This window comes from Ornithorhynchus anatinus, chromosome 5, assembly GCF_004115215.2.
Source record: "Ornithorhynchus anatinus isolate Pmale09 chromosome 5, mOrnAna1.pri.v4, whole genome shotgun sequence".
Classification (NCBI taxonomy): Eukaryota; Metazoa; Chordata; class Mammalia; order Monotremata; family Ornithorhynchidae; genus Ornithorhynchus; species Ornithorhynchus anatinus.
Genome location: NC_041732.1, coordinates 67908661 through 67921411, shown reverse-complemented (window position 1 = coordinate 67921411; position 12751 = coordinate 67908661). Strand labels below are relative to the sequence as shown.

At 50.0% G+C, this 12751-nt stretch overlaps 1 protein-coding gene across 1 annotated transcript; it reads right to left on the bottom strand.

Annotated features, from left to right (window-relative positions):
• Positions 1-360: 360 nt before the first annotated feature.
• On the bottom strand, positions 361-6890 carry DFFA (DNA fragmentation factor subunit alpha). The gene is made up of 6 exons (XM_007670859.3): positions 6695-6890; positions 4629-4790; positions 3232-3374; positions 2290-2479; positions 1967-2121; positions 361-1248 (listed from the first exon to the last, which is right to left on the bottom strand). Exons 1-6 carry the CDS (start codon positions 6813-6815, stop codon positions 1045-1047), a joined length of 975 nt encoding a protein of 324 aa, XP_007669049.1. The 5' UTR covers positions 6816-6890; the 3' UTR covers positions 361-1044.
• Positions 6891-12751: the final 5861 nt, after the last annotated feature.

Here is a 12751-nt window from a genome sequence, read left to right as displayed (position 1 = left end):
GGCCTTCTAACTTTACGGGCCTGCGGGAAAGGCCGAGAGGCCGGGGTCCCGGGTTGAGCCAGAGACCCCATTTAAACACGCCACAGGGTCTGACACCCAAAAGTTCCTCCTCCTCCTCTTCTGAAAGAGTCACAATTAAAGCAATCCTTTCCCCACGCCCACCGCCTCTCAGAGGAGCAGTTTGGCTGTTGTGATGTCTCTGTGTTTCTCTGAGCTGAGGCATCTCTCCCCAGCATTCCTTCTCCCTCCAAGCACATTGCGGAAAAACGAAGCAAGCCTCCCCACCCCTTGAGGAGACACTGTAAACAGATTCAAGCCACCGGGAGAACAAGTCTGTCCAGAAACACGCAGACCACGAGATTTTGCTTGACCTACCGGGCAGAGGCTGAGCGGAAAGCGATTTAATAACTGTTTAAGTTTCCCAGAGATAAAACGTTCAAACAGATGAGGTCATAAGCTTTTCACAGCATTCACGAATCATTTCCTGCTACCGACTCCGATTACATGAAGAACAGAGACCGAGCTGGCCCTGCCACCTGCAAATTTACAAGGCATCCCGAAAGAAACGAGGGAACCTAGCTTTCCCCGCCCCCACCGGGCAGGTCCCAGCTCCTGGCCGCAGCCCTCGGCCGGGGTACCAAGTCTACCTGCGGACAATGACTGGCGCCAAGAAAACATGTTCTCTTCACATTGCTCTCTCGAGGGACTTTCACCCAAACTAGCGTGTGCTGAATATTCACGTTCTGAATATTCACGTTCCTGAATATTCACGTTCTGGCAATGGGAGTCAAGAAAGTCGCAGGTCTGGGCAAGGCGGGATGCCCGAAGGTTTCCTGCGCCGTCTCTGTCAGCTGGGGCCTCCAAGTCGGCCCTCCGGTCATCCCCTCCGCCTGAGGGAACCAGCCTCGCGGGGTCACCGTCTCCACAGGAAGGAAGGGCGCGCTCGGAAATCCTCGTAGGCGGTTGACGTGTTTATGGATGAGCAGACCGCTCCTCTGGAGGCCGGGACGCCCAGCTGGCACTGCGGTTTCCCCGCGCAGGATTTCACTTGGCCCTCTTGGAGCTCGACTGGTCTTCCAAGGGCACCGGTTTCTTCCGGGCGGACACGTTCCTGAGGGAGTGGAGGCTCTGGAGCTGCTGGTGGCGGCGGGCAAGCTCCTGGACGCAGGCCCGGTGGACGGCGTCCGCTCTCTCCTTGTCCCAGCTCAAGGCTGAGGCCAGGGCGCTTGGGTCTTCCTGGGTAACCAGCTGCGGCGAGAACGAGAGTCACTGTCCCGCTCTCCTTCCATCTCCTCTCCCCGCACCCCCCAGGCTCTCCCAGCGGTTCTTCCGTGAACCCCGCTTTCTAGTTGGAGCACAGGCCGGCTGAGGCGGCGGAACGGAGGAAATGGCTTCAATTCGGGGGTCGTGTCTATTCGCTGCCCCGCTCGCCTTCATCCTCCTGTGTAGGAGACTTTCACCAGCCCAGAAGAGGGTTAAAAGAAGCCTTGTTTACATATCGAATTCCCAGAAACTGTCCAGCCCAGTTCTGAAGTCAACAATGTTTCCTCCCCTTCCACATACAACGGGCAAAGCTGAGTAAAGGACCAGGGGAACCCGGAGGTTCAGGAATAAACAGATCAGGAACAAAGTTGAAGGTTTTTTCTCTGGGGGCCCCGGGTGGCAGACACAAAACAATCTAATCAGGGAGCTGGGAGAAGTCGCAGAGGATCGACCCAGTGGATTTTCTTTCCCTCCAGACGAGACTCGGTCCCGTCTGCCCTCCTTGCTCTGCAGCAGCATCAGATTTTCCCAGCCTCTGGCTGGACTGTGGAAAAAGCACATGCTGAGGGGTGGGGATCGGAGGAAACGGGGGCCTGGACAGCTAGGTTCAGGGTCTCCGGGCGGAAGAGATAAACACCCGTTTCCCCTGCCTCGCCCTGTGCCGAGGAGCTCTCTAAGGACGGGGGCCCTGGCTCCCACCCACCTCTAAATCCTGGCTGGACAAACTCAGTTCTGGGGAGGGTTTCTTCAGCGCCGACAGGATCTGGTTACTGAGGGCGATTTTGGAGGCCCCCTCGGGGCTGACGCCGCCCGTATCCACCTCATCCATCTCTTCGGGGAAGAAACCGGCTTCTGGCTCTGCAAGGCAGCAATGAGATGTGTAAATGAACCTGCCACCTGATTCTACTGCCAGGCAAAAAACCGCCCGGGCAGCGGAGCGGGCAGCTCGGACAAACGACGGCCGGGTCACCTCGCCAGGGCCCCCATTAACTTTCCTTCCCTTCCCCTCTCTGCCTCAATCCCTACCTGCCTGCTTGGTCAGGAGGCTGCCCTCCTTGTCCAGCGCCTGCAGGTACAGCTCCAGGAGTTGCTTGGACTGGCGAGCTTCCTCCCGCTTGTCTAGGACCTGCTGGAGGGTGTTCTGGAGCCCCTGGGTCTTCACGTGGCTCTGGGCCAGCTCCAGGGCCAAATCTGAACACGGGGCATCGATGAGCACCTGGCAAACGCAAAGGTTTTAAGGGAACTAATGGCCGCTGATTACGACTACGGTAACTCGAGATGAAGAGGTTTAGTCAGTTCGCTGAAGCAGTGAGCCGTTCAACCAGTTTGAACACGTCAGGGCAGTTTGATCATCGTGGGTACAGCATTCATTCGCGATATGGGCCACGCAGGAAGGAATGATGCTAGTTCATACAACTGGAAACCGAGCAGTAAAAATCCAAGTGGTGACTCGATATCTTGGGCCATCCTACATAATAACTGGATCCTACCCGAATCCTCCCCAGGGACCATTCGCCCGCACTTGGCAGGAGTGCGGTTACTTAAAAGGCAGAGTCCGACGGTTCGGAGTCTAATGAGGCGTTGCGGGGTGACTGAGACGGCGCTTAGCTTCCCTGGGTTAAATTTTCCTCTCCTGTAAAGGAGGTTAATAATACTAATGCTTTTCCCGGCACGGTAGGGAGGAGAGCCAATAAAAATGATTACAAAGTACACTGCGAACATGAAAGCAAGACTAATCCTCTTAATGAAATCACGGCTTGGGGAGGAGAAAACCGAGTGTTAGGGCAAGGAAGATCTCACTGGGAAATCTGGGAAGCAGAGCCAAGGTTCACGGAGAGAGAACTCTGCAGCGAATGAGGAGGCTTGGTTGGTTTTTTTAGGAACCAAAGGATTTGGGAATTAGTGAGCCCACAGGCAGAGACAATGAGGGGCCCCGGGAGGCGGCCCGGGCCGGAGAAGAGGACTTACTTGTAGATCTTCCTCTGACATCAGAATGATGCTGGACAGATCCTCCCTCAGTTGCCTGGCCACATTCTTCCACTTCAGCCCAACCCTGCCATCTGTTTCATCTTCGTCGACGGATTCCTGACAGAGCCAGGCGGTGCCACCATCTGCCACCCAGGAGGGAATGCCGGGCACCAGTGAGAATAACCCAAGGACGGCACTGCTTCGCTCCCCCTCACCGCACTCTTCATGCTGTCCAGACGCCCAGCTGACCACCTGATAACGTCGGATCTCGAACCCTTCACAGACCAAGCCTGGAAGCGATCTGAGGTAATTCACGGGGGTCTCGGCTTCCTGCTCCGTCCCCACCAGACTGCTTCAGGTCAAAACTCTCCTAGTGCTCCTATCCTTGGAGCCTCAAACTCTGCACTCCACACCCAAACCCCCAATCTCCACAGCCCAAACCACCCCCCAAATCCCAATCTCCCTACCCAAAACTCGCAGTGGCTAAACCCAAGGCCCCAGTCTACATGAGAACAATAACAACTATGACCTTCGTTAAGCACTTTACTCTGTGCCAAACACTGTACTAATCAGATTGGACACAGCCTCTGTTCCACCTGAGGCTCGCTAACTAGGAGTAGGATGTGACTCTATTTTACAGATGAGGAAACCGAGGCCCATAGAAGTTAAGTGACTTGCCCAAGGTCACACAGCACGCAAAGGCAGAGTGAGGGTTAGAATCCAGGTCCTTGGCCTCCCGGGCCTGTGCTCTTTCAACCAGGTCAAGCTGCTTCCCATAACTTCTCTTTTCAGGATTTTAAGTGCTACAGGAAGTAGCGTTTTAACAATAATAATAATAATAATGTTGGTATTTGTTAAGTGCTTACTATGTGCAGAGCACTGTTCTAAGCACTGGTATAGATACAGGGTAATCAGGCTGTCCCACATGAGGCTCACAGTCTTAATCTCCATTTTACAGATGAGGAAATTTAGGCACAGAGAAGTTAAGTGACTTGCTCACAGTCACACAGCTGACAAGTGGCAGAGCTGGGATGAATTAGCATTCCTACCCTTTCTCTTTTAAGGGAAAGGGAAAGCCATTCTCCTCAAGGACACTAATTTTACTTTCCTCCAGGACCCAGGCTTCCGACTTCATGGGGAAAAGAAGAAAATTAAGGGCGTACAGAACATACGGAAATGCTCGGTTCCCTTCCGAGGAAATCTGCTACACAAATCCCCCGTGTTATTGGTGCTACACACTTCTTCTGCCGGCCACAGTTGTCATGCAGCTTCACTCTCCTGTCATCCTACGAGTTCCCGCCTCAAGTCTGGTTCCCCCAAAGAGCTGGTGGTCAGGCTTAACTATTCCAACTCATCTGATTCTCTGGGCCTATCAGGGGGTAGCTCAGCCCACTTACCCATATTGCTGTATTCCCATTTCTCATTTCTAGTCAGCGCCACAAACTTGGTGTTGGACGGTAAACATAGGAAGTAATCTTCATCATCCACTATGGTGCCATCTTCAGCCAGGACCAGGGTGATGGGTTCCATGGATTTGTCAATGGCCAGAATATCACAAGCTGACAGAGATAGAGAGGGGACAAGAGACAGGATGACTTTAGCAATTGACAAATCCAGTTCCTCCCCAAACTGAGGCAAGGGGAATTGTTCCCCAGCCTCGCCAAAGAAATGCCCTGGTAGCTACCCTCTGGTTCAGATGTTCTACACATAGTAAGCGCTCAATAAATACTACTGAATGAATGAATGAATTCCACTAGCGTTCAGGACGTTGCTCAAGGCCTGGCAGTCTGTGTTTCACTTCCGCTGTACTCTACCACGTACCGTATACTCTATACTGCTCTGCAGCCAGTACATTTGGTAGGAACTATTGATCGATTGATTGACTGCCTTTAGCTCAGGGACAAACCCTGCTCAAACGCAGCTCCCCTTACGTGGCTCAAACGCAAGGCTTTGGCCTCCCTTGCTTCAACACGAAAGCAGTGTCTCCGACCTGGATTTTTGGCCCAAGCTGATGGGTGGCAATTGACGGTCAGGGGCAGTAGCCCCTCTGACCTACCGGCCCTGGTGCGAGACTGCATCTAGGGCAGTCCCCGGTCAGCAAGCACAAGGCCTGCAGCCACCAAAACAGTGACCAGACCACAGTAAGCGGAAGAAGCCTGGAATCCCAAAAGACAATAATCATGACCGCCACACAAACAAAAAGCCTTGTCACTTGACCCGCCTGCCACCCGAACCCTGAAGCACCAATGTCTCTGAAGCGGATGTATAAGTTCCCCTAATGCAGATCCTGCTACCGGAGCTCAAGAAACCTTAGCAAAGATGAAAGCAAAACTACAATAACACGACAGCCCCTTCGGTTTGGCATTTGTGTGATTCCCCCAAGACTTTTGTTGACCTCAAAAGCTAAAACCCAGCGAGGAAGGGTGGGGAGGCGATCAGGAAGTATCTGAGGGTGGCTCCCACCTAAATAGGGCTTCTTTCTCCTCTGGCTACAGACCCAATCCCCCTCACCTTGGAAAGTCTCCAAGGGCCAGGTCGTGAGCCAGGTCTGGGGGGGTTCCGGCCACCTCAGCCCAGGCTCCCCTGGGCCACCACCACCTTCCCCTGACCCAGCTCCTCTCAGGGACTCCTTTGTACCTTCCAAGCGCTTAGTCCAGTGCTCTGCACATAGTAAGCGCTCAATAAATAGTATTGAATGAATGGGTCCCCCTTGCCTCGCTGCTTCCCCAAGCTCCCAGCCAATATTTTCCCTTTTCCTTCCAGCCCTTCTCCGGGACACCCTGTCTTTGGTTTCATTCATTCAATAGTATTTATTGAGCGCTTACTATGTGCAGGGCACTGTACTAAGCGCTTGGAATGGACAATTCGGCAAGAGAAAGAGACAATCCCTGCCCATTGACAGGCTTGCAGTCTAATCTGGGGAAGCAGCGTGGCTCAGTGGAAAGAGCACGGGCTTTGGAGTCAGAGGTCATAGGTTCGAATCCCGGCTCGTCCACTTGTCAGCTGTGTGACTTTGGGCAAGTCACTTAACTTCTCGGTGCCTCAGTGACCTCATCTGTAAAACGGGGATGAAGACTGTGAGCCCCACGTAGGACAACCTGATTCCCCTGTGTCTACCCCAGCGCTGAGAACAGTGCTCGGCACATCGTAAGCGCTGAACAAATACCAACATTAATCGGGGGAGACAGACAAAAATAATAGCTATAAATAGAACCATGCCTCCCCCTTCCCAGCCCTCCCACCTCCCCCCAGGGGTCACGACCCCTCTATTACCTCCCTCCCCATGCCCAACCAAGATATTTATCAAGGGTTTAAGGTGTGCAGAGCACTGTCCTAAGCGCTTGGGCGAGTAGAGCAGAGTCCCTGTCCACAACCAGCCTGCAGTCCCCCCGCAGTCCCTCCCACCCCCAACCAAGCGTTTAGGACAGTGCTCTGCACAGCTCAATAAATGCACGGCTCCCACCCTTGTGCCTCAGTTCTTTCAGGCCGGAGGCGGCCACCCCGTGCTGCTCCCGGCTGCCGTTCCGGCGCAAAACGCAGGGTTTCGGGTCCAGGTTGTCTGCAGATCCCCCCGAGGTGTCCATGTCCAGCCTCGGCCGCCTGCAGAGCCACAGTGGGCAGGACCGGCCTGCAGCCTCCCGCGCAGGCGCACATCGCGCTGCCTGCCGGGAAATGTAGTTTTTTCGGTCGCCCGCCGAAGCGCACGGGCTGCAGGCGGAGGGGGGGCTATTTGCGCAGGCGCGCACCGCGCTGCCTGCCGGGAAACGTAGTTTTGTCCCTCGCCGGCCGCAGCGCGCGGGCTGCTGGCGAAGGGGGGGCTAATTGCGCAGGCGCGCACCGCGCTGCCTGCCGGGAAATGTAGTTTTTAGGGCCCTGGTGGGGGCCTCTCCTCTTAGTAGCCGGCCTATGTGTGCAGTCTTATTCAGTCGTATTTATTGAGCGCTTACTAGGTGCAGAGCACTGTAGTAAGCGCTTGGAATGTGCAAGTGGACAACAGAGAGAGACCATCCCTACCCAACAAGGGGCTCACAGTCTAAAAGGGGGAAACAGACAACAGACCAAATCCTAGCAGGCCCATTTAAAGAGAGAACTCATTTACTCGTTCAATCGTTCAATCGTACTTATTGAGCGCTTACTATGTACAGAGCACTGGACTAAGCCCTTGGAATGTGCAATTGGGCAACAGAGAGAGACCATCCCTGCCCCACGAGGGGCTCACAATCAAAAGGGGGAGACAGACAACAGACCAAATCCTAGCAGGCCCATTTAAGGACAGAACTCATTTAGTCGTTCAATTGTATTTATTGAGCGCTTACTATGTGCAGAGCACTGGACTAAGCGCTTGGAATGTGCAATTGGGCAACAGAGAGAGACCATCCCTGCCCCACAAGGGCCTCACAATCAAAAGGGGGAAACAGACAACAGACCAAATCCCATCAGGCCCATTTAAAGAGAGAATTCAATCATTTGTTCAATTGTATTTATTGAGCGCTTCCTATGTGCAGAGTGCTGTACTAAGCGCTTGGAATGCGTAATTGGGCAACAGAGAGAGACCATGCCTGCCCAACTTGGGGCTCAAAGTCTAAACGGGGGAGACAGACAACAAAACAAGTCCTATCAGGCCCATTTAAAGAGAGAACTCAATCATCCATTCAATCATATTTATTGAGCGCTTACTACGTTATTTATTGAGCACTTAACTATGTGCAGAGCACTGAATTAAGCACTTGGAATGTACAACACATAGAGACCATCCCTGCCCAACAATGGGCTCACGGTCTAAACTCATATTAGCCCCGTGCTCCCTTGCTGAGCCAGCTTGAAATTTTCAGTCTGTATTGCACGTTTGCTTAATTACTCTGCTTCTAATTATTAAATCTATTTATCTGTTTATGTCTTCGCAGTACACGAACATTAAGGTAACTTTATTATTGTAAGACTGTTCCTACCAGCTCCCACATAAAGAAACCGGTTATTTAAACATCGAAATGAAATAGGTAATTAGATTTTCCAAAGGGACAAAAACAGCGAGTTCAATAAGTTTCTCTTCCACGTTCTTCATTTTCAACTTGAAAGGTCTGCAGATATTCATACCTCAGGGCTCATAGTTGATTTAAATTCCTCCAGGATGAAGGAGGTTAAGTAAATAAAAAATAAGAATACTTTTCAGTGCTCCACTGAAGCGTGCACAAAGCAAGAGAAAAAAAAAATTCCCCCAAAAGGTTTCTAACCACCCCCCCAACACACACCTACTGAAAGTTTCCAAATATTTCATGCATTTGCCAGGTATTCATTCAAGAGTATTTATTGTGCGCTTCCTATGTGCACAGCACTGTACTAAGCGCTTGGAATGGACAATTCGGCAACAGATAGAGACCATTCCTACCCCATGACGGGCTCACAGTCTAAATGGGGAAGACAGCAGAGCAAAACAGAACAAAACAAAAAAGACATCATCAAAATAAAGAGAATCAAGGAGATATACACCTCATTAACAAAATAAATAGGGTAATAAATAACATATACAAATGAGCACAGTACTGAGGGGAGGGGAAGGGGGAAGAGCAGAGGGTGGGAGAGGGGCGGAGGAGCAGAGGGGTGGGGGGGGGGGCTCAGTCTGGGAAGGCCTCCTGGAGGAGGTGAGCTCTCAGTAATAATAATAATAATAATGTTGGTATTTGTTAAGCGCTTACTATGTGCCAAGCACTGTTCTAAGCGCTGGGGTAGACATAGGGGAATCAGGTTGTCCCACGTGGGGCTCACAGTCTTAATCCCCATTTTACAGATGAGGGAACTGAGGCACAGAGAAGTTAAGTGACTTAGAATATTGGGGGTGGTGTGTGTGGAGGGGTGTTGCCCTAGGCCAGAAATCTGGAATTGGAATATGATTTAGGCAATCAGAAAGAAAAAAGGGCATAGGCCAGAAAAAATATTTAAAAAACCTAAATACGGGCCCTGATATTCTGACTCCAGAATATGCTGAAGGTAAAAAAACAAACAAAAAACCCTTTAATGGAACTCCAGTTGGTCCCATTGCCCGGGAAGCGAGTGGACTTTGTGGAGAGATGGCTGTTCACCCAGGCCCTGAAAACGATGCCTGAAAACGAAAAATGAGAAGGCAAAGGCTGCAGCAAACCCCAAGGTCTGGTGGTGGGTTTCCTCCCCGGCCAGGATTCATGTGTCTCTCTTCTGTACCCTCTAGACTGTAAGCTTGTCCTGGTCAAGGAATGTCTTCTAATTCCGATGTACTGTTCTCTTCCCAGCGCTTAAGAGTGCTCTGGATTGAACTCAATAAATGCCACTGACTTACTGATTACCCCCAACCCCCAAGGCTGCTATTCCTCCCCAGTCCTTCCCTGTTAATAATAATAATGATAATAGTAATAATAATATGTGGTTAACTGCTAGGTGCCAGGCACTGTTCTGAGAGCTGGGGTAGATACAAGATAATCAGGTCCTACATAGTCCCTGCCTCACAAAGCTCGCAGACTTGGTCCCCATTTTACAGATGAGGGAAATCATCCATTCATTCAATAGTATTTACTGAGTGCTTCCTATGTGCAGAGCACTGTACTAAGCGCTTGGAATGGGCAATTCGGCAACAAGTGGAGACCATCCCTGCCCAATAACGGGCTCTAAACATGGGGATGGAGGCTGTGAGCCCCTGGTGGGACACGGACTGTGTCCATCCTAACTTCCATTCACTCATTCAATCGTATCTACTGAGCGCTTACTGTGTGCAAAGCACTGTACTACACGCTTGGGAGAGTACGAGACAACAACAGACGCAATACCCACTCACGACGAGCTCACAGTCTAGAGGGAGAGACAGACATTAATACAAATAAATAAATAAATTTGGTCAGTCTAGAGGGGAGACACATGCTAATATACATAAATAAATCTCTTGTATCTACGCCAGTGCTCGGCACGTAGTAAGCACTTAACTGATACTATTAAAAAAAATAGGGCTTCTCGTGACAGGAAAAGTAGGCAAATGGTTATATTGTTCGAGGTAAATTTTGACCCTCCTGGGTCACCCCCCGGGGTCAGAGCGAGATCGAGAAGCAGAGTGGCTTGAGAAGCAGTATGGCCTAGTGGCAAGAGCACGGGTCTCGGAGTCAGAAGGACCTGCATGGCCTGTGTCCAACACGATTCATTTTTTTATACCCCAGCGCTTAGTACAGTGCCTGGCACACAGTAAGCGCTTAACAAAGACCATTTAAAAACAAGATAGGGTTTCCCCTAACATGGAAAGCAAGCAGAAGCAGCATTCATTCATTCAATAGTATTTATTGAGCGCTTACTATGTGCAGAGCACCGTACCAAGCGTTTGGATCGGACAATTCGGCAACAGATAGAGACCATCCCTGCCCAAGGACGGGCTCACGGTGTAATCGAACTAGCATGATCTAGTGGATAGAGCACGGACCAGGGAGTCAGAAGGTCATGGGTTCTAATCCCGGCTTCAGCACTTCTGTGCTGTTTGGCCTCGGGCAAGTCACCTCGCCTCTCTGTCCCTCAGTGACCTCATCTGTAAATGGGGATTGAGACTGTGGGGATTGCGTCCAACCCGATTTGCTTGTATCCACCCCAGCGCTTAGTACAGTGCCTGGGACATGGGGCTTAACAAATACCACAATTATTACCCAGCGCTTAGTACAGTGCCTGGCTATTGATGCCTGTTCCCTTGCTTTGATGTCTGTCTCCCCCCTTCTACACTGTGAGCCCGGTGTGGGCAGGGATGGTCTCTAGTTGTTGCCGAACTGAACCTTCCAAGTGCTTAGTACAGTGCTCTGCACACAGTAAGCACTCATTAAATACAACTGAATGAATGAATAGTAAGCGCTTTAAAATACCACAACTATTATGTGGTGCTTAGTACAGTGCCCAGCACAAAGTAAGCGCTTGACTGGTACCATAATCATTCATTATAGCTGTGTTGTACTTCCCCAGGCTCTTAGTACAGTGCTCTGCCTACAGTAAGAGCTCAATAAATATGACTAAATGAATGGATAGTAAGTACTTTAAAACACCACAACTATTATCCGGCGCTTAGTACAGTGCCCGGCACAAAGTAAGCGCTTGACAAGTACCATAATCATTCATTATAGCTGTGTTGTACTTCCCCAGGCTCTTAGTACAGTGCTCTGCCTACAGTAAGAGCTCAATAAATACGACTAAATGAATGAATGGTAAGCACTTTAAAACACCACAACTATTAACCGGCGCTTAGTACAGTGCCTGGCACATAATAAGTGCTTGAGAACTACCACAATCATTCATTACTGCTGTGTTGTACTTTCCCAAGCGCTTAGTGAAGTGCTCTGCACATAGTAAGCGCTCAATAAATACGATTGAACAAATGAATAGTAAGCACCTAAAAATATCACAATTATGAGGCGCTTAGTACAGTGCTCTGCACACAGTAAGCGCTCAATACATATGATTGAACGAATGAATAGTCAGCCCTTAAAACTACCACAATTACTATGTGGCGCTTAGTACAGTGCTCTGCACTCAGTAAACACTCAATAAATATGATTGAATGAATGAATAGGAAGCGCTTAAAAATGCCACAATTATGCGGCGCTTAGTGCAGTGCTCTGCCCACATAGTAAGCGCTCAAAAAATACGATTGAGTGAATAGTGTTTAAAAATACCATAATTACTGTGCGGTGCTTAGTACAGTGCTCTGTCTACGTAGTAAGCGCTCAATACATACGATTGAGCGAATGAAGTGCTTAAAAATGCTACAATTACCACGCGGCACTTAGTACGGTGCTCTGCACACATACTAAGCGCTCAATACATACGACTGAGTGAATGGATAGTATTTAAAAATACCATAATTACTGTGCGGCGCTTAGTACAGTGCTCCGCCCACACAGTAAGCGCTCAATAAATACGATGGAGCGAAGGAATAGTGTTTAAAAATACTATAATTACTGTGCGGCGCTTGGTACAGTGCTCTGCACCCATAGTAAGCGCTCAATACATACAAATGAGTGAATGAATAGTAAGTGTTTAAAAATACCCTAGTTACTACGCAGCGCTTAGTGCTGTGCTCTGCCCACATAGTAAGCGCTCAATAAATACGATTGAGAGACTGAATAGAGTTTAAAAATGCCCCAATTACTGTGCAGCGCTTAGTGCAGTGCTCTGCCCACATAGTAAGCGCTCAGTACATACGATTGAGCGAATGAAAATTGTTTCAAAATACTTAATTACTGTGCGGCGCTTAGTACAGTGCTCTGCACCCATAATAAGCGCTCAATGCATACGATTGAATGAATAATGTTTAAAAATGCCCCCATTACTGTGCGGCTCTTAGTACAGTGCTCTGCACCCGTAGTAAGCGCTCCAATGCGATTGAGCGAATGGATAGCAAGTGTTTAAAAATGCCCCAGTTACCACGCAGCGCTTAGTGCAGTGCTCTGCCCACCTAGTAAACGCTCAGTACATACGATTGAGCAAATGAATAGTGTTTAAAAATGCCCCAATTATTGTGCGGCGCTTA

Excerpts from the sequence above, each read along its gene's own strand:
- DFFA (XM_007670859.3), bottom strand. The coding sequence starts at position 6,815 with ATGGACACCTCGGGGGGATCTGCAGACAACCTGGACCCGAAACCCTGC. Across the intron at positions 4,791-6,694 it reads GAAAGAACTGAGGCACAAGG|CTTGTGATATTCTGGCCATT; the intron begins GTGGGAGCCGTG and ends TATCTCTGTCAG. Across the intron at positions 1,249-1,966 it reads TGTCCAGCCAGGATTTAGAG|CTGGTTACCCAGGAAGACCC; the intron begins GTGGGTGGGAGC and ends TTCTCGCCGCAG.